General features: G+C 39.0%; 1 protein-coding gene across 1 annotated transcript; it reads right to left on the reverse strand.

Moving 5' to 3' along the window:
• Positions 1-2,697: 2,697 nt before the first annotated feature.
• LOC101625287 (nuclear envelope pore membrane protein POM 121-like) lies at positions 2,698-3,912 on the reverse strand. The gene has a single exon (XM_004693670.1). The coding sequence runs from the start codon at positions 3,910-3,912 to the stop codon at positions 2,698-2,700; it is 1,215 nt and encodes a 404-aa protein (XP_004693727.1).
• Positions 3,913-24,188: the final 20,276 nt, after the last annotated feature.

Consider the following 24,188-nt stretch of genomic DNA (forward strand, 5'->3'; position numbering starts at 1 on the left):
TGCTCCCCTCAGCAGTGTGCTTCGTCCATCTGCCTGTTCTGCTCCCCACTCTGTCCCTGGTGAATCCTCTCACCCTCCGCATCTCTGACCTGTACCCCAGCTCTGTATGAGTAAATAAATAAATCTTTAAAAATGTTTATAAAAAACACAAGTGTCTTAATGATAATAAGTCATGCGAATAGTCCATGGTTGTTTGGGACTGCTTAGAACACTTGTGAGGATACAAATGTGAAGTAAGTTTGACATCTGCTTGAAAAATTGTAAGTAAACTGATTTAAGGATGGGGTTTCCAGCACAATGATGAACACACCAGTTCCATAATAAGATCATATAAACTGACTTTCCTCTTTTCTAACACAATAGAAATAGAAATACTCTGGCAATTATTATACAGGCAACAATAAAAAGAACACTGGAGTGTGTAAAAAAGAAGATGGACTGATGAGGAACAATCATTTCCCAGAAAATGATGACAAGGGATGAGTCAGTTCCCTGTGTGTGTTTTTTTCCTAATCTGTCATGATTTCATATTTAGAACATGGAATCACCAAGAGACACAAACAAAACAACAAAATAAAAGTCTGTTCTCTATAAAGGACATAAAAAGATAACCCAATAGAGAGTCCCAATTTTCTCTCCACAACTGAGTCAGCAATAAGCATTCCTACCTTTCCAAAGAAGCTCTCCGCTAGTAGCAATATTGTTGAGAAAATAGAAGGCAACACTTCTCAACACATTTTGAAGTCAGTATTATTTTAATACTGAAATTGAATAAATACAGCACATAAACTAAAAGACCAAGTCTCTCATGAATGTACATGCAAAAAAATCACAGTAGTTTTAGCAAGTCAAATTTAGCAATATATAAAAATAAATGCCATGAGAAGGTGGGATTTATTTCAAGAATGGACTACTGGTTAAATGTCCTAAAATCAGTGTAATCCACTGTATTGGCAGACTGAAGAAGACAAAATCTAATATCCATTCATGATTTAAAATAATGAAAGAAAACCTCATACAAAACTAAGAATAGAGATCTTCAAACTCATAAGGAACATCTTGTGAAAAATTACAACTAATATACATACAAAGAAAAAACATATTGAAGCCCTAAACCTGAGTATGTACCAACCAGATTATTTAACTACTTAAGGTTTAATTTTAATCTTAATTTTTCACTTAATGTTTTATCATAAGAATTTCCAATATTATAAAATATAAAACACATTAGGACCTCATATTATTCTATAACATTGTAATATATTTTATTTTAAAAAATCCTTAGCTTGCTTCCATTGATTTTATAATTATAAATAATAATTATTGTTCCTATAAACCTTCAAATAAATAAAGCTGATAATTTTCTTAACATATAAGCTTTAAAAGTGGAATTGCTAAGTCATTTTTAAAACTCATATTACATATTACCATATTGTTGTCAATAAAAATTTTATAAATTTGTATTCCAATCAGTAATGGTATGTTTGTATTTCCCCCATTAACACACTGGATGTGTTTTTAAAGTTAAGCCTACATTCATTAATAAAAAGTATGTTAATATTTTTGAAAAAAGAAACTAATATAAGAACAAACTAAAGCAGAAATGATGAAACCATGAAAATTAGAGCCCAATGAAAGAGAAAATAAAACTCACAAAAACTTTTGCCTTTAAAAAATCAGCACAACTGATAAACTTACAGCCACACTGACAAAATAGAAAGCAAGAGTGAGAGTGAGAGATACAGAAAAAAAAAAAAAACACCAACAAGATTTCCTACTTGTATAAATATTAACATTAAAGGAAATATTATGAATGTGTTATGTAAACAAATTAGACCTATGAAATGGGTAGATTCCCAGAAAGACAGAGATTATAGAACTTGACTCAAAAAGAATGACAGGAAATATATGTGTACAAATATGAATATTCAATATATATTATTATAAATAATAGAATACATACTATATATTCTCCATATAGTACATATTATATATGCTATATATTCTATTTATTGTATAGAACATAATGCATGTAGCCTATACATTACTTCTTATACATATATATGAATATATCCATATCATGTGTTACATGTATATAGCAAATACACATATATATAATTATGTGTGTGACACACACATATTTGTTAATTAAGGAATGTCCATATGGTACCAAATGTTCATAGAGAAAAAACACATTCTCAGACAGAGGGACAAAGTCTATTTAAATAAAGAAGTGGGGGGTAACCAGCAATAGCAGCAGTGAGAACACTGCCTGCATGAGGAAACAGGTCCAAATCCTTCCTGTATGCTGCAAGGATCTTGACCTCTGGGATGGGCCAGTTATCAGGATCCAGCCTTCCAACTTTCTGGCAGAAAACAATGGGCTTGCGCACTGTCTCTTGGACAGATCTGACAGCCGTGGTAGGGGGAGTGGAAGTGGGCTGCCTCTCAAAGTCAAAGCTGGATTCTGCTGGTCTCCTAGTATGTGCCTCTAAGTCCGATTTTTTTTTCCAAACACACTATGATTTAGAAAACCAAGACAAACAGCCCATAAAGGCAGCTACTCCAGGCTGCTGTGGGAAGACCACTAGGCCACTAGACTACAGCTGTGCGTGCTTCAAAAGTTCTTCCTGGGGAGATAGTGCTGGGCCTGGAGTGAGAGGGTGAAGAGCAGAAAAGCCCAGAGGCACCGCAGTCTTACCCTTCCAAGACCTTGTTAATCCACTGGATGGCGACTTTCTTCTCTAAGTCAAGGTCTTCGGCAGTGATTGGATAACTGAGCTGGGGGTATAGGGGCAGGATCAGCGGGTCATTTCGCCTTGAGGGCAGCAGCAGAGGAATCTTGCGCTTCCGGGGTCTAGAAATATCAGCGGGGAGTGAGCAATTTCTCAAGCATTCATTCTGCCCTGAAGCGATGTCTGCAGCCTTTTCTTGTTTGATCTGCCTTTCTGGTTTAACTGAGGTTGAAGAGTTAGACTGATTGCTTTCTTCAGTTGCTTTCTTCATAGGCTCCTGGGGAGGGGGTGAAGGTGGACCCCAGAGTGTCATGCCTGTGTGGCTTTTCTGCCGTGGAAGAAAACCTCGAGTGGAGCTATAAGAACTGGTGATGGCATTGCGTTTGCTGCATGAACTCAAAAAATGGGTCTGGGGTTTCTTCATCAGGATGTCATCTAATCCCTTGTAACAGATGTCTATGTCTCTCTTCAGAGGCCCAGGCCTAGGCACGAAGGATGAGAGGACCCCATTGACCATCAGGCGCATAAATGCTGACTGCGCACTCCCACTGCCTTCGGAAGCCCCATTCTGCTCATCCTGGCCATCTCTCAGGGGGCGCCCTTCTGTTACTGGCACTTTCTCATTCGCAGCCTGGCGGGATAAGTCCTTCTCCTTCGGGGCTCTCAGTTGACCACTCTCTTCAAGGGGCCTCAGCAGGGTCTCATTTACAGAGGAGTTTAGGAGGTGGCCGGTGAGCGAAGACCACATGCAGATGACTGTCTGTTTCAGAGCCAAACGGAGAGTCAGTTTGCCCTTGGCAGATGCCATCTTTAGGATCACTGAGGTGCAGAACATCTTGGAGCCGCAAGCAGAGAGCCCTGGATTCTTCTGAGGTCCACTCCAGGGTACCGAAGAAAAGACCCCCCAAAATAAACAGCGAGCCCGCTGGATTGGGTATTGCCGCCGACGGACAATGACAATCCGCCGACGGTGCAGACGACGGCGAGGCAAGGCCACAAGATCCTTGTAGGACAGCCTGCGGTGAGCCTTGTCCTGGCGCAAAGCAGTAGAGCGAACCGGGTCAGCTGGGAGAACCCGAAGGGCCCTGTGCGCGCGCTCCAATCTCTCCCGCTGGTCCTCTGTCAGCAGAGTTGGGGGCGGGAGTCTAGAGCGAGACCGGCTCAGGTAACAGCCCATGAGGAGCAGTTCTGCACTGTCGGGGCTTACAAATAGGATAGTGGCTCGCTGAGGTTTCCCTTAGCTGCCGACGGCGTCCAAAGTAAAGCGAGCACTGTTGGATGTGCAGCCTGTGACGTGTCATTGGAATGTGTGAGCAAAGAAAGGGGCGAGAACTGCGCACCAAGAAAAGGCCAGAACACCTAGCGCGTTTGCTGACACCCCCCTTTCCCCGCTTCCCTCTGAAGTTGTGGGCACGCCGCCGCCGAATCACTTACTGGAACCTAGATGCCTTTCCAAGGCCACAGAGTGAGAGGTACAGTACAACAGCAGGTGCCCCCCTCACCCCTAGCAGGAGGACTCCAGGTTCAGCAATCCCCTTTGGAGGCGAGAGTTTCTGTGCAGGCACAGTGTGTCTGCTGGTGCTGTCACCATACCCAGCGGGGAGCCGCTCAGCACACTAACCAGCCCAGCGCTCACATGGTGCCCCTTTCAGGGGCCTGCACAACCTCAGGAACCAACAGGCGAGGTGCCATGCCAGAATTGAGGAGCTCTCACGCACCTTCTTTCCTTCCCAGAAAATTTTACTTTCTAAGCATGCCTACTTGTCTTCCTGCCCATTTCTTGGGAAATGAGAATTCTGGTCCGATATAATGATCATAAACTAGAACTTAGAGATAACAAATTGATATTTTTGTAGATAGTACAGTCAGGAACAGGATACCTACAACTTGAATTTCTGTTTTGAAAATCATGTTTTGCCATCACCCTAATCTTTTTCATCGCTCCTCAAATAGATCCTGTAGGCACTCCTTTTCAGAGAATATGTGGAAGGGATAGAAATGGAGAGCTGACCTGGCAATTCAAATTGAGTCACATCATTTGGCTCCATGTAAACATTCTCTTGGATGTTATTAGTCAACTAATAATAATAGTTGACTGGTCAACTATTTGACTGCCTATTCAAACTAGTTAAATGTGTTTGATGTTTTAGCAATTATCCCTGATTCTTTGGTTTAATTATTTTGGGTTTTTATCTTTTTGCCTTTTTTAAAAAAGATTTGTTTATTTGTGCACACAGAACTGGGGTATAGGCCAGAGGTGCAGGCACGGTGAGAGGATTCACAGAGACAGAGTGGGGAGCAGAACAGGCCGACTGACAAAGTATGCTGCTGAGGAGAGCAGCGGGTGGGTCAGGAGAGGTCTGCCGCACCATGTGAGTCAGCTCCAGGGCAGGCGGGATGGAACTCATGTGGAAGTGGCTTAAGCTTCTTAGTGCTGTGCTTTAACCTGCTGTGCCATCAGGGAGGGCCTTGCCTTCTTTTTTTTTTAAAAAAATGTGTTTATTTATTTGAGATCATATTAGTTTATATCACTGTACATGACCCAGATGTATAAGTTGTCACTATGACAAAAAAGTATGAACATGTTTAGGCACCACTGTAGACCTAATGGCTTAATTTGCATTTGCCATCCAGTTGTATACCATGGTTGGTTGAATCCTTGGATGCAGAAACAGATGATATGGAGGACTGACTCTACTACTCAGCAACTGAAAGATGAGGGCTTGAGACTACAAAGTTTTGCAAAGTTCAAAAACCTAAAATCAGATGAAACCACAAACCATCTGCTGGAAAATTAAAAGTAACTCAACTCTTAAGAATCAACAGATACTCAAGGCAAAAATAGAGAAATACCAAAGCAGCAGGACAGGGAACACAAATGTACAACACAGGGAAACTTGAGACCTGAAGGGAATATGACACCAAAAGAGGAGGACAACTCTCCAGAATCCAAAAACAAAACATAGAACATATCTCCATATTGGATGAAGAGTTCAAAGCTGACATGGGGAAAAATGCAAAAATCAAGTCAAAGTAATAGAAGATAACTCATAAAAGCTAATCCAAGAGATACAATAAATCAAAAAAGCAAGTGAATGACCTTAGAAATAAAACTAATGAATAGAAAATAGAACAAATCTTTAAATAAGAAAAAAACTGAGATTCAGTTGATAAGATGATCCATGTATGAGCGAAAATTTGAGAAAGCAATGAGAAGTAGAATAGACCAAATGGAAGATTTAATCTGTGACTTCAAAGATAGTAATATACAAAGAACCCAGTGGAAGAGGGAAATGAAAACTTAAAAAAAAAAAAAAAGACACTTCAAGAACTATCTGAATCAATTAATAAAGGCAACATAAGGTGGTGGATATCCCATACGGGGAAGAGAAGGAAGAGGAGGGTACAGAGAGTTTCTTAATAATTACTTTGTTTTTGCGTAAAAGAACTGGGGTATAGGCCAGATGTACAGGGGTGGGAAGAGCCACCAGAGACAGAGTGAGAAGAACAGGCAGATTTACTGATATACACGGCTAAGGGGAACAGCAGGTAAGGCAGGAGCAGTCTGCTGCGCCTTCTCTGGCTATGAATACAACTCATGTCTTAGCAGTAATAGTGCTAAGACTTAATCCTTGGGCCACCAAGGAGGCCTTAAAGAGGGCTTATTTTAAGAATAGAGGGCCCTCCCTGGTGGCACAATGGGTTAAAACACAGCACTGTGAAGCTCCCTATAGCTGCTTCAGCATGAGTGTGATCACTAGCCAAAGAGGTGACCCACATGGCATGGCAGAACTCTCGTGACCCACCCATTGCTCCCCTCCACAGTGTACCTCCACAGTGCCTGTTCTGTTCCCTGCTCTGCCTCTGGTGGATCCTCTCATGCTCCTGCCCCTCTGGCCTCTAAATAATCTTAAAAGAAAGAAAGAATAGAGGAAAACATCCTAAACCTGGGGAAGGAACTAAACATAAAACTCTATGAAGCAAACAGAACATCTGGTTATCTATCTAAATACATACATAGTGAAATTACCAAGAGTTCAAGACAAAGAATATTGAAGATATATGGGGGTGGGTAGAAGCAGGTAACTTATAAAGGGACTTCAATTATGCTTACATTGGGCTTCTTAGAAAGAAAAAAAAAAACCTACAAGCAAGGAGAGAATGGAATGACATATTCAAAATAATTAAAGATAAAAACTGCCAGCCAAGAATACTATATTCCTGCAAGACAATCAGATGTGAAGGAGCTCAAGATATTCTAGGTGTATTTGAGAAAACTGTCTATTCATTTATTTTTGTATGAAAAATCCTATAAATATGCCTAGTAATCACATCTGATCTATTACCTCACTTAAGGCTATTAATTATTTGTTATTTTTCTTTCGGGATGTTTTATCCACTGATGTAAGTGGAGTGTTAAAGTCCTCCACTATTTTTATGCTGCTGTCAATGTTTTCCTTTAGATGCATTAAAATTATTTTAGTTGCTTCTGTATTTCAGTGCATAAATGTCAATGATAGATACATCTTCTTGATGCACTAACCCTCTTGATCAGTATGTAGTATCCATATTTCTGCTTATCTCTTTTTGAACATTTATCTGATATGAGTATAGGAGTTTCTAGTTTTTTTTGTTTTTGTTTTTGTTTCACTATTAGCTTGAAATTTCTTACTCTAGCTTTTCTTACTCCAGTCATCTTTGTATTAGACCTAGTGTTTATACCCGGTAAGAACAATATAGATGATCCTGCTTTTTGAACAATCCAAACTTACAATTGCAGAATTCCATCTATTCACATTTCATGTGATTATTCATTTGTGGGATTAAATTACTTTCATCTTATCTTTCCTTTTCTAGTTGTTAATATTTTGGTGGGTTTTTTTTCCTTATGTTTCTATATGACTTTGAATAGTTTTCTGTGATAATTCTATTCATTCTTTTGTGTGTGTGGTTACCATGAGAATTGCATCAAATTTTTGTAACCAAAATAGTCTTCTTTGTATTTATATCAACTAATCATTTTCATATACAAATTACAAATTCTGTACTTTCCTTCCTCCCTTTTAATATTTTCTGTTGTCTCATATTATTCTCTTCTATGCCCTACTATTTAACACTTTCCTCAAGATTTTGTGTTCATTTTTTTCTTTTCTTATAGAATTACTTTGACTTTTTCATAGGATAGCTTTGATGGTAGCAATTAAATTTTGTCTGAGAAAAACCTGCATTTCTCCAGAGTACTTGAATGACAATTTTGCAGGCTATAGTATACTTGGCTAGTATTTTTTAATGTTTTAGGTTTAGCATGTCATGTCATTCCACTCCTCCACTGGTAGAGGTTCTAGGAAGAAATATGATTATAACCTGCTAGGAGTGCTTTTGTCCGTTACCTTAGTATCCGTTACCTTAGTATCATATTTTTAGTATCATTTTAGGTTCTTTCAATCCACCAATGCAACATTTATTTTCCTTTCTTTGTGTCTTCTTTTTCCTCTAACAATATCTTATAACTTCTATATATAGACCTTTCACCTCCTTTGTTAACATTCCATGGAGGGATTTTTTTTGGATAATTTAACATTAATGTGTCTTCATGTAGGCCTTTTTCCATTTAGAAATGTGATTTCTCTTTATTTGGGCATCTGCAGTTAATTCTTTCCTTATGTTTAGAAAGTTCTCAGCAATTATTTCTTTAAGTAGGCATTTGCTCCTCACCTTCTGGGCTACCTACTATCCTTTAATTTCCTCTTTTAATGGAGTTTAAATTTGTTGTAGTTTCTTCATTTTTTTCTAAATTTCTTCTTCTTGAGTTGTTTATACATTACTATCTTCTATTTTACTGATTTTGTGAGATTAATTCTAATTAATATGTTTTCCATCCTTATCTTCATTTCAATCACTGCAATCTTTGCATATAGAATCATTGTTTTGGTTTTTTTATCACCTGTCTCTTTGGTGAAGAACTCCTGTTCCTGTGCCTCTGTTTTGATATCCTAGTCCCATATTTCTGTGTTTGAGATTCTCAACTTCATTGAGCTTCAAGATGTTCTTCTAAATTCTTTATGTGTTAGATCCTCCTCCTTTTATGTGTCCTTAAATTTAATACCTGGAGATTTTTAATTCTCTTTCACCATTTCCATTTTTCTGCTCTTTTTAAAAAAAAAGCTATTGGTGAAGTTTTATATCTGTGTTTTTCCCAGTAGGTGGTGATATGGCTTTAGTTTTGGAATTCTCTTTTGGTTATAGGTTCCTGGTGCAAAGGAAGGAGGGGACAAATAGACTGACATTGTAATATTCTTGGTGGTTGGAAGAAGACAAGCCCAGAAGCAAAGTCCCAAGCTTCCAATTGTCCCTCTATAGCCAAACTAGGTCCTTATCATTTACAAAGCCTATGTTCTGGATTCCAGATAGTGATCCACAGGTTTGATCTCTGAACTCAATCACCAAGAGGAGGGAAAGGAGACTTAGTCATTGGAACCAGACTCACCAGGATGCAGTATTTGGCCCCAGTCCTAAGTGTCTGCAAATACTCATACTTCACTCCCACTAAGGGAACCACTAATGTTAGGGTCTGAATGTCTCTATCTCTGACCTCCCTTGATTTTCTTGGCTGAGACTAATGTCTACTTCTGTAGCCATAGCACCTTCTCCTTTCCCTGTTTCTCCAATTCCTGAACCACTGACTATAACCTTTCAAGTCCACGGATACATGGGTCAGTCAGGCAAACTAAGCAATGAGCTAGCAAGATTTCCATGTCATTTATAGGTGTCTCTTGCTGTTTGATGGGAGTGTTGCCTCAAGTAGCTTATTCAGCCATGTTCATGACACCACCTCAAAAGTTAGTTCTTTTAAAATATCAACAAAATCAACAAACTTTAAGTACAATGACTAAAAGAACTCAAATTACTACAACCAGAAATGAAAATGGTACCATTACCACTGAATTTAAATATAAAGGATGATAAGATGACATAAGCAGCTATATGCCAGAAATTAGATTTGTACATAATGTAGGTAAATTCCTAGAAACAAACTATCAGCATTGACTTAAGAAGAAATTGAAAGCTGAACATACAATTAGAAAGTTTGAATTAGTAGTCCAAAACGTCCCAATTTAAGAAGCCTGGGATCAAATATTGTCAGTGGTGAGTACTACCAAATACTTATAGAAAAATAAATAAATCTCAATCTCTTTCAAAAAATAAAAGAGGAGAGAATGCTTCCTAACTCATCCATTGAGGCTAGCATTACCTTGAGGGCAAAACCAGATAAAGACATTAGAAGAAAACTACAGAGCAGTATCTCTTATGAAAATAGATGGGAAAATCCTTTATAAAATGTTGGAAAAACATATGCCAGAAATATATTAAAAGGCATATACATTATCAGTGGGATTTATCCTAAGTGCAATATTTGAAAATCCATGTTATACAGCACTCTAATAGAAGAAAAATAAGGCCACATGATCACCTTAATGGATAAAGAAAGGAATTTGCCAAAACCCTACATAAAACATGATAAAACACGTCAAATATGATAAAAACATAGTACAAACTAGAAATAGAAGGAAATATCCTAAGTGTGATAAAGTGCATCTACCAAAGAGCCCAGTCAACATTGTACAAAGCAATGATGAAAGACTGAAAACTCCTAAGATCATGAGTTTGAGAAGAATGATTGCCCTCACTGCTTCTACTCAACATAGTACTGGAAGTTTATGTCAGAGCAATTATCCCAGAAAAAGAGAGACAAGCATTTGAGCTGGAAACATAGAAATTATCTCTTTTCTCAGGTGACATTATCTTACTATAGAAAATCCTAGATAATCTACCAAAAAAAAATTTATTGGAGCTAATAATTAAATTCAGCACATTTTCAGGATGCAATATCAAGACAAAAAAGTCAGTTGTATTTCTACATACTAGCAATGAACAATCCCAAAAGAAAAATGTAATTTACTAAGGAATCAAAAATTAATACATTGGGGAAATCAAAGTAAGGAGATGAAAGACCTGCACATGAAAACTAAAAAATAAAATGCCAAAGAAATTTAAAACATAAATAAATAAAAAGTCATCCCATGTTCAGGAACTGGAAGACTCGATATTATTAAGATGGCAATATGCCCCCCATCAATCTTCATATGGAAGTTCAAAGGAACTTAAATAGTCAAAATAATTTTGAAAATCAAAAACCAAGTTGGAAGACACACTTTGTGACTTCAAACCTGCTATGGTTTTGGACCCTCCCTACTCAAGACAGTGTCATACTGACATAAAGATAATATATAAAATGAAATAGAGTTAATCTAAGCATCTATGGTCAGTTGATTTTCAACCAGGGTGTCCAAGGTGTTCAGGGTGTCCAAGGCAATTAAATGAGGGGAAAACATAATCTCTTCAAAAAACTACTGAGATAACTGGATACCAACCTTAAAAAATAATTAAATTTGACACAATAATTAACCTAAGTAAAAATTAATGCAAAATGGGTTGAACTTCTTAATGTCAGAGCTAAAACTATAAATCTCATGTGATGAAAGATACCTGAAAATCTTTGTGATTTTGGATTTAACCATAGCCTCTCATCTAAAGCCTAAGAAATAAAAAACTGAAACATCAAAATTCAAACATTAAAATTTTAAATTTTGTGCTGCCAAGATACAGTGTTAAAATAAAAGAAGTCCCAAAATGGAAGTGATTGTGCTAAGCCTACCAAGACTTACTACCAACCTTGACTACAACTTCAAGCGCCTTCAGTTTCACCCTCCCCTAGGCAATGTACCTCCTCTGGCCTGTACCAATGAAATAATTTTTTTCTGTTAAATAAGGGAAGATTAAATAGATAGGTAAGCTAAGACTGAAACAATCTACCCATCCTTTATGTTGCCCACTTTCTACCTATAAAAACCTTTCACTTTGTAGTTTTTTCAGTGCTGTTTTTAATATATTTGATGAGAGCTGCCCAATTCACATATTTTTTTTAAAGATTTATTTATTTATTCATATAGAACTGGGGTACAGGCCAGAGATGTGGAGGGTGAGAGGCTTCACCAGAGACAGAGCAGGGAGCAGAACAGGCAGATCGACGAAGCACACTGCTGAGGGGAGCAGCGGGCGGGTCAGGAGAGGTCTGCAGCGCCATGTGGTCACCTCCGGGGCAGGCGGGAATCGAACTCATGTGGAAGTGGCTTAAGCTTCTCAGTGCTGCGCTTTAACCTGCTGTGCCACAAGGGAGGGCCCAATTCACAGATTTTTAATAAAACCAATTAGATCTTTAAATTTAACTTGGCTGGATTTTTTTATTTAAAATATGATAGTCAAAAAAAGACAAACTATAGACCCCATTATTGTGGGAAAGCAGCGCATGCACAGACACTCTAGGGCTTCTCGGAGTAGGGAAAGGGTAAAGCTCCTTTTGGAGGCCGGCAGAAAAGCATGGTTAGTCAGGCCTGCCCCGATGAGCAATGGGGGCCCTCAGTGATACACCAACTGCTGCAGCTGAACCACAGGGGACGTGCACACACAACACCCCAGGGGGAGAGAGTACCTCCAGGAACTCCATGAAGCCCATGGGGAGTGGAGATAAGATAACCCCCCCAGTAGTCAAGAAGCAAAAGGTGCACAGCTAGGTCCGGGCCCCAACTGGGGTTTTGGACCTGCACACCACTCTAGAAACACTCCAGGCAGACTGCAAGCATCGGCCAGTGTGCTTCAGACACCATTATTTTTGGCAAAGTAGCGCGTGTATGTACACTCTGGACCTTCTAGGGAATAGAAATAAGGTAAACCTCCCCTTAAGAGTCCATCAGAAAAGTGTGTGCAGCCAGGCCCTGCCACAACAAGCACTCAGGGATCCTCAGTGAAGACTGCCAACTGCTGCAGCCATACCACAGGTGACGTGGGTGCACCACAGATGCCATTATTGTTTGGGAAATCTGCACACGCAATGACACCCTGAGGGACCACCACCACCAATAAGAAGGTGCATCCCCCAAACACAATCACAAGCTGGGCATATCACCACCACCAACCCTCTAAAACAGTGGAGACACAGGGGGAGAGAGCACTAGATGCACACCGAGACCACAGGTGTCCATCATGGAGGCTAATGGTGGGAGGGTGGAAAAGACCTACATTAAACTTACCCTACTCCGTGACTGAAAACTACAACTCCCAGCAGTACCAACGAGAGAACTGCGAGGACCCAAGGGTGGAGCTAAGCAGGAATTCTGGGACACTGGGCGATGAGTAGGGCTCCATTTCATCTCTCACACTCTCTAGGGAACCAGCTCTCCGGAACCACGTGAGTTGGAGCTTTCAGTTAGTTTGTTACCAGAGCTCCAAGTCAGCTGAGCCGGTAAGATATTCCAGTGTTGTTTCCTTTTCTTTTCCCTTTTTGTAAATAAACCCATTTTGAGCCTTTTGTGTGCGCCTGCAGTATAACTGAATTTCAAGCGTGCGGAGGAGGCCCCATAGACAGGTGGCCCAGCTCACACTGGGGTGCCCGTGACAGGCTCATCATCCATTCACAGCTTGAAAGAGAATCCTGAAGCCCTTGGCATCACCTCCACAGGTTAGAGGAGACAATCCAGCTGGGAGAGAGCAACTTGGGCCCCCTTGTGAATTGCTAACACCCTCTTCCCTCTCATAGCTGCTTTCCACCGCTTGCTACTGCATTCGTCCCCAGGGTCCTCTGTCACAAAGCCTTCTATGCTCAGTCTCAGCTCGGGCGCGCCTACTTACACATGCCCATGCCACGCACCAGATGCCCTCAGGCAGGCATTTAAGCCCACAGTTGTGGATCACAGAGGCTAATGGTGGGAAGGTGGGAAACCTGATCGCTTCCATCTAGCCTACAGTCAGTAGAGACCAGAGGGGAGACCACAAGAGAACATCAGAGAGCCCAAAAAAAGTGAAGATTCTCCAGGAAGTAGGAGGCCTGCCAGCTTCCTGGCCCCCAGCCTCCCCGCCTGTCCTGTACCTGGCTGTCTCACTATAAATGGTATAAAGATCATTAAAAGCCTGAAGAAATCAGTAAGCCTCCTTTACCCATCTGCCAGGATCAGTAGAGAACTTGCCCTGTGCCTTCCTGACACTACACCATCATAATACCAGCAATATTTTTCCAGTTTTTGAATAAAAAAGCATTGAAATTTAGGGCCCTCCCTAGTGGCGCAAGGGGTTAGTAGCGTCTTCCATGCCTGCCCTGGAGGTGACGCTCATGGCAAGGCAGACCTCTCCTGACCCGCCCACTGCTCCCCTCAGCAGTGTACTTCCTCAGCCAGCCTGTTCTCCCCACTCTGTCTCTGGTGAATCCTCTCACCGCCCCTGCACCTCTGGCTAGTACCCCAGTTCTGTATGAATAAATAAATAAATCTTTAAAACAAACAAACAAAACATTGAAATTTATCTGGAAACACAGAAAGGCTCAAATTGCAAAAGCAATCTTAAAAGACTGCCTAATTTCAAACTTTATCTAATTTTACATTACCTAATTTCACACTTTAACAATAAAACAATATTACTAAAAGCAATACGATATTGGCACAAAAATAGATCCAGGGATCAGTGAAATAGATTCGAAAGCCCCAAAATAAGCCCATGTACTTGCCAGTAGCTAATCTATAATAAAGTAGCTATGATCATAAACTGGGGAAAGAAAGTTTCTACAATAAGTAGTGCTGGGAAAATTGGAGAATCACACATAAAACAATGAGGTTGCATCACACTACACACAAAAGTAGATATCGAATGTATTAGATTTACACATAAGACTCTCAACATAAAATATATAGAAGAAAATTGGGGATGCATTCCATGCCATCAGCAATAAAGAAGTTTTTAGTGACTCTTGGTCTCTATGGCAAGGGAAATAAAAACAAAAATAAGCAATTGGGATTACCTCAACTTAAAAAGCCATTTTTTATGCAGAGGGGAAGAGAAGTACAAAAGTAAAAAGAGCACTGCTGTTGAGCGACAACTTATAGATCTCTGTATCTGGCTATTCAGCCATATTCCCTGTAACATCCTTTAACAAAATAATAAACATGAACATGTTTTCCTGAGTTTTGTGAGGTGCTCTGGCAAATTAATTGAACCTAAGGAGAGAGGCATAGGAACTTCTAATTGGTAGTCAAATCAGACAGATTTACTTTGTAAACTAGGAAGCCACTACTTACAATTGGCATCTGAGATGGGGTGGGAGGAGACTTGAGGATCTGTCGGATATAACACTAACTGTGGTGTCATGGTTTAGTTAATTACTGGACACCAGGCGGGCATCATGGAGAATGCCTGGTGTGACATAGGAGGAGGACATGTGTTGTGACCAGAAATGTCAGAAGTGATATGTTCTGTGTAAAAGAGAGACACACAAAAGCTAAGAACTTAATTTTTCACTATTCCAGAGGAAAAGATTGTAGATTTTTCCTAATATACTTAATACTCTCCAATCTCAAAACATAAAATATCTTTCTCTTTATTTAAATCTTTAAAAGTAAGGCAATTTCGGCCCTCCCTGGTGGCGCAGCGGGTTAAAGCACTGCACTAAGAAGCTGAAACCACTTCTGCATGAGTTCCATTCCCGCCTGCCCCGGAGGTGACCACATGGTGTGGCAGACCTCTCCTGACCCGCCCGCTGCTCCCCTCAGCAGTGTACTTCGTCGATCAGCCTGTTCTGCTCCCCACTCTGTCTCTGGTGAAGCCTCTCACTGCCCCTGAGCTTCTGGCCTGTACCCTAGTTCTGTATGAATAAATAAATATATCTTTAAAAAAAAAAAAGTAAGGCAATTTCTTGTACTTTTTCCACAGCCTATGTTTGTCATTTTTCTTAATTTATTCCTTTTCTTAATTTTTATGCAAATTTAAGTACAATTTGTTTCTTAGTCTCATTTCCAGATAACTCAATTAGTATACAGAAATAGTCAATTTTTATGTATTTATTTTGTACTTTATAACCTTACTGAACATGATTGTTATATTTTTTTTCCAGTGGAGTTGATGGGCTTTTTTTTTTTTTTTAAAGATTTATTTATTTGTGCATACAGAACTGGGGTATAGGCCAGAGGCTCAGGGGCGGCGAGAGGCTTCACCAGAGACAGAGTGGGGAGCAGAACAGGCTGATCGACGAAGTACACTGCTGAGGGGAGCAGCGGGCAGGTCAGGAGAGGTCTGCCGCGCCATGTGGTGACCTCCGGGGCAGGCGGGAATCGAACTCATGTGGAAGTGGCTTCAGATTCTCAGTGCTGTGCTTTAACCCGCTGCGCCACCAGGGAGGGCCTTGATGGGCTTTTTTATATATAATATCACATCATCTGTGAATAGAGAAATTTTACGTCTTTCTTCCCAATCTGTATGTCTTATATTTCATTTTACCAAATTCCCCTGGCTAGAATCTCCAGTACAATATTACATAAAAGAATAAAGAGCAGATATCTTCCTCTTGTTCTTTCTCTTGTTACTAGGGATAAATCAAACAATTCTTCACCATTATGACTGACGTTACTTGTTGGGTTTTCTAAAATATCCTTTTCAGGGTGTGGTAGTTTTTACCTCTGTTCTGAATTGTTGCAATGATGGTGGGTTTTTGGTGTGTATTTGTTTGTTTTCATAAAAGGCTACTAGACTTTGCCAAATGCTTTTCCTGTAACAATCAAAATGGCATTGTGGGTTTTGATTTTTTTCCCATTTACTTTCTTAATATTCACTAATATTTTCAGATGTTAAACCAACCTTGTATTGCTAATAGAATGAATTCAACTTGGTCATAGTGTATAGTTCTTTACATATGTTTATGGATACAGTATGCTAGTATTTAATCGAAGATTTTTGCATGTATATACATAGGAGACATTGGGGTCTGGTTTTATTTCCTTGTGTTAACTATTTCTGATTTGGGTTTCAACATATTATTTCATAGTATGATTTGGAAAGTTAGCTTTGCTAGTTGCCATTTCCAGTTCTTTTCATTTCCTCCTGAAGTTTTAAGTTAGCATCTGTAAACATCTCCTTAGTCTAATACATATTTGCTCCCATACTTCTCCTTCATGTAATTTTTGCAAATATATTACATTTCTATATGTTGCAAAACAACAACACAGTTATATACGTATTATTTTATGCAAATGATTATCAGATCTCTTAATGTCTCTTGACACATGGTCACAATATCCCCTTCCCTGTCACTTACAAAATTTTGTGCCCTATTCTTATCCTATCCTCCAGGTATATTATATTATACAATGGTATACAATTATACCATTGTCACATGATCAGCTTCTGTTAGCCTGTGTGCTTTCAATAAATGGCACAAGAACTTCTGCTCAAGTAGCAGAGTCTGGCCTTGCAAATCTGCTTCACAACTGTTGTGTCCCTCATCACTTTGCCACTGCAAAGTGGCAACAGAGTTCCTGTGGGCAACATAAATGCTTTCTGGCATCCATTGTTTCTGCTGAGAAATAATATGTCAATCTTGTAAGTGTTATCTTGTAAGTGATGACCTGGTTTTTCGCTTGCTGCTACCTAAAGTATTTTTGTCTTTGACTTTCAGCAATTTTACTTTGTGTCTGTTTATGGATCTCCTTGGGCTCATCCTACTTGAAGCTCATTAAGCTTCTCACATGTGTAGGCTTATAATTTTTCTTCAAATTTGAGGAATTTTCAGCTATTATTTCTTCAAACTTTTCTTCTGTTTTCAACAACTGTTCTTGGTGCTCTTACTTAATGATGTCCCACATGTCTATGATACTGTATTTATATATTCTCATTCTTTTTTTCTCTTTGTCCTTCAATTATATAATCTCTGTGGCTCTTTCATCAAATTCAATAATTCTTTATTCTGCCAGGTCAGATATACTGTTAAGCTAACTATAGTGAATTTTTCATTTCAGTTATTATACTTCTCATAATTTCCATTTGATTTGGTTTAATCATTTATACTTACTGATGTTCTCTATTTGATGATATATTGTCATCAGGCCTTCTTTACTTTAAGCATGGTTTCATTTAGTTCTTTGAGGATATTTATAGTAGCTACTTTGAAGTCTTTGTTAAATCAGACAACTGAACTTTCTCACAGGAAGTTTCTGTTGCGTTTTTTCCCCTCCATGTATATATCAGACTTTCCTGGGGTTTTTTTTTTTTTCATGTCTTATATTTTTGGGGTAAAACTAGACAATTTAGGTGATGTGTTATAACAGCACTGGGTACTTATCTCTACCCTCTCCCTCCCCAAGATTTGTCGTTTATTTGTTTAATAACATTGTATTTTTGTTAGTCATATAAATTTCTACCCTGAAATATAAAGCCACTGCTGTTGCTCCTCGGAGGGTGCCGCCATGAGCATTTGCACAGTGACCCTGACAAAATGTGGGTTGGGTCTTTTTTACTGTCTCTCTCCTTGTCCACATCCAGATGTGAAGCTTTGCTAGTTGTTGACTAAATCACTCTAATTCTTTTAACAATGACCTGGAATATAAACTGCTACACAGACTGATAAGATTTTTAAATGTGAGTTCCTTAACAGGAATATATTTTGAAGGCAATGTTTGAAATTTGTCTCTGATCTCTGAAGAATTCTTCTTCATTGTCTGATTTTATCTGCTAAACTCTACACCTTACTGTTTAGCTTATATCTCTAATAAATCTATTGGTGTCCCCTTTTATTATTTTTCATCACAACCTTCACTGTTTTGAGCGTAGCCTTGGGCTTGAGCATTCCTTCTTTCTATTATAAATTAACCGGGTTTCTTTTGGAAGAGCTTCAAAGTGTTCTGTTTTATGGCTGTCTCCCTTGGGCAAAAATCTCTGCACCTTGGCTCTAGAGTTGGAATCAAGGATGTTGGCATGCATCTCTCTGTGAAAAACACCTGCTTAAGGATCTGGACACTCAGTAAGAGGAAGGAAGTTGCTATATTTGGTCCTCATGGCCTGCCTTTTTAGCTGCTCCAGCTGGTCTGTAAAGTGTGGTCAATCACAGACTTGAGATAATAGCAAATTAGGAAGCCAAAGCCACTAGAATTTGTGGTAAAGATTGTTAGACAAGATTGAGGGTATGCATAAAAAACACTCCAGAGATCTGCAAATGGGCTACCTGAGTTATTTGCTGAAAAATAAAATGCACTTACCTTTGCACAAGACAAAACTCAAAGGGGCTAGCGAGACATTTGTAAACTAAGGAATTCCCTGAAAGCAGAAAGGACTAGGAAAAAAATCCAAATGGAAAAATAATTAATATCTTACTTACTGGACACCTGAAGCAAAAGAATAAAGCCTTACAGAGGAGTGACCTATGTCCACAAGAGCACTTAAACATAAAATGTCAAGGGCCCTCCCTGGTGGTGCAGCGGGTTAAAGCACAGCACTAAGAAGCTAAAGCCACTTCCACATGAGTTCATCCCCGCCCCTGAGGTGATCCTTGAGGTGCAGCAGACCTCTCCTGATGGCCTGCTGTGTACTTGTCAGTCTGCCTGTTCTGCCCCCTACTCTGTCTCTGGTGAATCCTCTCACCACCCCTGTACCTCTGGCCTGTACCCCAGTTCTGTATGCATAAATATATAAATCTTTTTTTAAATGTCAAAAGATAAAAGCTTGTCTATGAGAAATTTATCTTTCAGAACAAAATTAGTTCTCTCTGAAAGAACATAACAAACACAGACATGTCTTTAAAAGATGTCTGCTTAGACTAAAATAATAACAAGTATTGCGGGGTTCCTAATGTGTACAAGAAAAATGAACAACAAAAATACCATTAAAAACAGACTGAGAAGTAGAGATAAATTATTGTAAGATAAATTTTATATTATACATAATGTGATATATTCTCATTTGAAGATATATTTTTATGAGTTAAAGATGTATACCATAAATCCTAAAGCCAACAATCAGATATAGTTAATCATCCAACAAAGGAGCTAAAATGAAACCATTTTTAATTAAAAAATATATATATAACAGAAAAAGAAGGAAAAGGAAATAAAGAACAGATAAATGGGGTACAATAAGAAACAATTAGCAAGATGACAAATTTAAACCTAACCACTTTGAATGTAAAAAGGCAGAAAATTAGAAGGCAAGGGCCCTCCCTGGTGGCGCAGCAGGTTAAAGCGCAGCTCTATGAAGCCAGCGGCAACTGCTTCAGCAGGGGGTCAGCCCGCCAGGTGCTAACCCTCCAGGAGAGGCAGTTTTTTGTTTTAAGGAGTTGTGCAGAGACTGAAACACAGTCTCTGCACAACTCCTTAAAACAAAAAAAGAAAAAGAAAATTAAACAGCAAAAATTGCCTTTAAGCAACCTATAAGGAACACACTCTAAGTGCAAAAATACAAATCAGGTTACAAATAAAAAGTTGTAAAAAGATATGCCATCTTAGTACTAAAAATAGAAAGGTGGAATAGCAATGTTAATATCAAACAATAGACTATATTCATAACAAAAAATTCATAAATTCGTTTTCATTATAACCAAAACTTGCTGTTTAAAGAGCTTGTTAAGAGAACACAAACACCATTCACAGTCTGGGAGAAAATAATTACAAATTATTTCTCTCTTTTTTTTTCTTTATTGAAATAATATTGTTTTACAAACTATATGATTTGGTGGAATAGGTTCACACCTCCTCAGAGGTATGTACCATAAAAATCAAATTTCTGATAAATGAATTGCTTCTGGAATATATAAATAATAATAAGGAAACAGAATGTGTTATAATCAATTGCATTTTTATACAAAGAACAATTTATAAGAACAATGAAGTATCAATATGTTATCTTTAGAAGAGCATAAGAATAGTAAATATCAAAATACATCTAACAAGAAATTTTTACAAACTCTACACAGAAAACAATAAAACATTATAGATAGAAATTACAGAATACCTAAAAATGGAGGTACATGCCCTTATTTGAAAAGTCAGATTTCCTCAAATGATTATGTATTAAACGTAAGCCAATCAAATGCTTGTTATAACACATGTGTGTAGAAACTCATATCTAAAACGCTGACAGAAATTATAAAGACTTGTAAAGCCATTTTTGAAGGATAAATTAGAAGGATAAATTGAATATATTTTCACATATAAAAATTTTTATAATTTTTTATAGATAATGTACATGGACAACTGGACAAAGACCAGAAAATAGCCCATGCAATGCCAATTTATTGCTGTAATGTGTCACGCATGTGGAATTAGAGATAGAAAGAATGTGTTCTCATAAATAGGTACAGAACAAGCAGGGAGCCTGAACAGGAAAGAGAAGAAACCTGACTCCCTTTACATAACACAGGAAGCAATTACAGGTGCCTGGATATCTAGATGTGAAAAACAAACACCTAAGATTTGCATATGATAAATATTAGTAAATATGTTCATGTCACAAAGATATAGAAATATTTATCTTAAATGCTACAAGTAATGCCAATCATAAAGAAAACATTAGAACCCCACCAAGAAAAAATGCCATTAAAAGAGTGAAAATTGAGATACTAAATGGAAAGAATGCTTGCAGCAAGCTGTGACCAAATGTACTTTCCAAAGATGGCCTCAACAATATCTCCCATCACACTTACTCTTCTGCAGTGTGATCTTACACAAGAGCTGGAGAGCATGACTCCTGGGCAGGTTAATACTTCTTTGAGATGGTTTCACTCATAGTGTTAAGAGGAAGGAGGTCCTAAAGGAACTCTGCAGAGTCTTATGGACTCCATCCCCTACACCAGCTTTCTGGACACTATCCCCTACTCCAGTGATTGGAAACTACAACTCCCAGCAGTACCAGGGAGAGAACTGCGGAACTAGCAGAAATGAATTCTGAGACATTTTGGGGGGGATAAATAGGGTGAGATTGGATCTCGCGCTCTCTCACTCGGGAAACAGCTCTCCAGACTGCGTGACTTGGTGTGTTCAGTCAGCCTAGCCTGGCCATAAGGTATTCCACTTAGTTTGTATCCTGCTCTCATTCCCTGGGTTGTTTCCTATTCCTTTCCCCTTTTGTTATTGACCCTTTTGTGTGTACCTGCAGTGTAACTGAGTTGTGAGCGGCGCAGGTGAGGCCCCACAGACAGGCGGCCCAGTCCACTCTGGGCTACCCTGTAACAATAGCAGGAGTATAATGGACCAGGCAAGAAAATAATAAGAATAATGAACAGCCATATACCAGAGACATTTTGTGCGGGTGGAGTGGGGAATGGGATCAAAAAGGTGGGGGGAGGGGTGGAGGGAAGTGCACTGGACTATGGTGATGGCACACGGGTGACTTGGTGATGGGAAACCCACGGGGACTACAATTGAGATAAAAAAAATGTACAAAATGATGTAAAAATAAACTATTATATTATTTAAAAAATAAAATCAGAAGTAATAGAAAAAAAAAACACTTCTTGAAACCAGGTAGCTTCCATTTGGTTCCATCTTGGGGTGCTCGTTCTGGGAAAGCCAGCTGCTGTGTAAGAATTCCAACTACTCTGACAAAGACCATGACTGGGTATGATAGCTAGTGGTTGACAGCTCAGCTGAGCTCCCAGACAACAGCCAGCATCAACTGCCATCCACCCAGCCCAGTCACGCCTTCAGACTCTCACTTCAGCAACTGAGTGAGAGATGCCAAGCAAGAATTTCCAGCTAAGACCTTCAAATTCCTGTTTTTCAAAAGCATGAGCAAAATAAAATGGTGGATGTCTTATAACACGATGTTTTGGAGTATTTGTACAAAGAAATAATAACCCAGAACCAACAAAAGACTGATATCCAGAATATATTAAAAAATTCCTAAGAAGAAAAGACAAACAATGGGTGGTAAGTCAAAAGGATTTGAATTCCCAGTGGTCAAATATAAAAATATGCTCAACCTCAATAGTAAGTAGGAAAATTTAATGAAAATCATATAAACTACCACTGCAGACCAGCTAGAATGGCTAAATTTAAAAAGTCAAAACTGACAGCACGTGATGGTGTAGCTGTGGAGCATAAGGAACTAGTTTAATGAAATGCAAATGCAAATGGTACAGTATTGAGAAAACAGTTGGCACTATCTACCAAAACTGACCCAGGAATGTCACTTAGACACATATCCTAGAGAAAGTCCATATACACCGAGAAACAAATGCAAAAGAGTTCAGAGCAGCATATGTTGGAAAGTGGTAGTGACTCAAGCCTCTATCAAAAGTAGATGGACAGGCCCTTCCTGGTGGCGCAGCAGGTTAAAGCACAGCACTGAGAATCTAAAGCCGCTACCGCATGAGTTCGATTCCCATCTGCCCCGGAGGTGACCACATGGCGTGGCAGACCTCTCCTGACCCGCCCGCTGCTCCCCTCAGCAGTATACTTCATCGATCTGCCTTTTCTGTTCCCCACTCTGTCTCTGGTGAAGCCTCTCACTGCCCCAGAGCCTCTGGCCTGTACCCCAGTTCTGTATGCACAAATAAATAAATCTTTAAAAAAAAAAAAGTTGTATCACATGGTGGAGACTGCAGCCACGAAATGAGCAAAGCACAGGTTGTCACCATGGTAGCAGTACAGAGACTCTCACAAAAGATGCTGAAGTGTAAGTGTGATGAATTTGTTGAAATACGGTCTTTAAAAATAAACAAAGCAAATAGTAATAAAATGATAACGAAGAGCAGGATAATGACAAAACCAAGATTTGGGGGTTAGGGCAGTGAACTTCTGGAAGGGGATGGGGGGAATGTTAGTGACATTCTGTATCCCTTGATGTGGGGGTAGAAACATAGGTTTCAATTAAATATAATATATTTATAACATATTATAATTTATTTATAATATAATTTCTACATGTGCATGATTGATCATGAAAAATGTTTATTTTGAAAAGCAAAATGATATTGGGAACAAGTTGAGAAAAACAATCTGACTTCATTTACTTGGTTACCTTACTCCCCAACTTCACTTACCGAAGCTTTTAAACTGCTCCCACTGATTCATGAATCCAACTTAACAACACATTCAGTTCTTCTTGCACTTGAGCTGGTAATGGGTGTTATCAACAGTAGTTTTGGCAGCATGATGGTGGAAGGGCAGGAGGCGGGGAGGCGCCTGCAGAGGAGGGCAGCTGCAATAGGCCTCCATGGGATTTATTTTCAAATAGGAAAATTCTAGAGACAGAACAGAAGAGAGAGAGGAAGTCTGTGGAAGGGTTGCCAAGTCAGCGAGTAAAGTGTCACCTGATAAAAGGACTTATAAATGAGCTCAGAGCAAAAATATTTGGGGGAGATCTAAGGAGGAGGTCATGCCTGATGGGTGGAGGCTGGTTTTACTGGGTGCTTGGCCCAAGGGTACAGCCTCCATGGACACCACGTAAGTGGTAAGATAACGTTTGCAGGGTGTTTTCAAAGAAGAAGCACACTGCTCGGTTGTATTTATTGCTTCTTTTTTTTTTTTTTTAACTTTAAAAGTAACATTCATTGTTTGAAGAAAATGACAGAAAAACGCGCGCTGCCAC

The sequence above is a fragment of the Condylura cristata genome, unplaced genomic scaffold (assembly GCF_000260355.1).
Source record: "Condylura cristata isolate star-nosed mole 26May11 unplaced genomic scaffold, ConCri1.0 scaffold00040, whole genome shotgun sequence".
Taxonomy (NCBI): domain Eukaryota; kingdom Metazoa; phylum Chordata; class Mammalia; order Eulipotyphla; family Talpidae; genus Condylura; species Condylura cristata.

Bases quoted from the DNA above. Each gene is read 5' to 3' on its own strand.
- LOC101625287 (XM_004693670.1), bottom strand. From the start codon at position 3,912: ATGGGCTGTTACCTGAGCCGGTCTCGCTCTAGACTCCCGCCCCCAACT.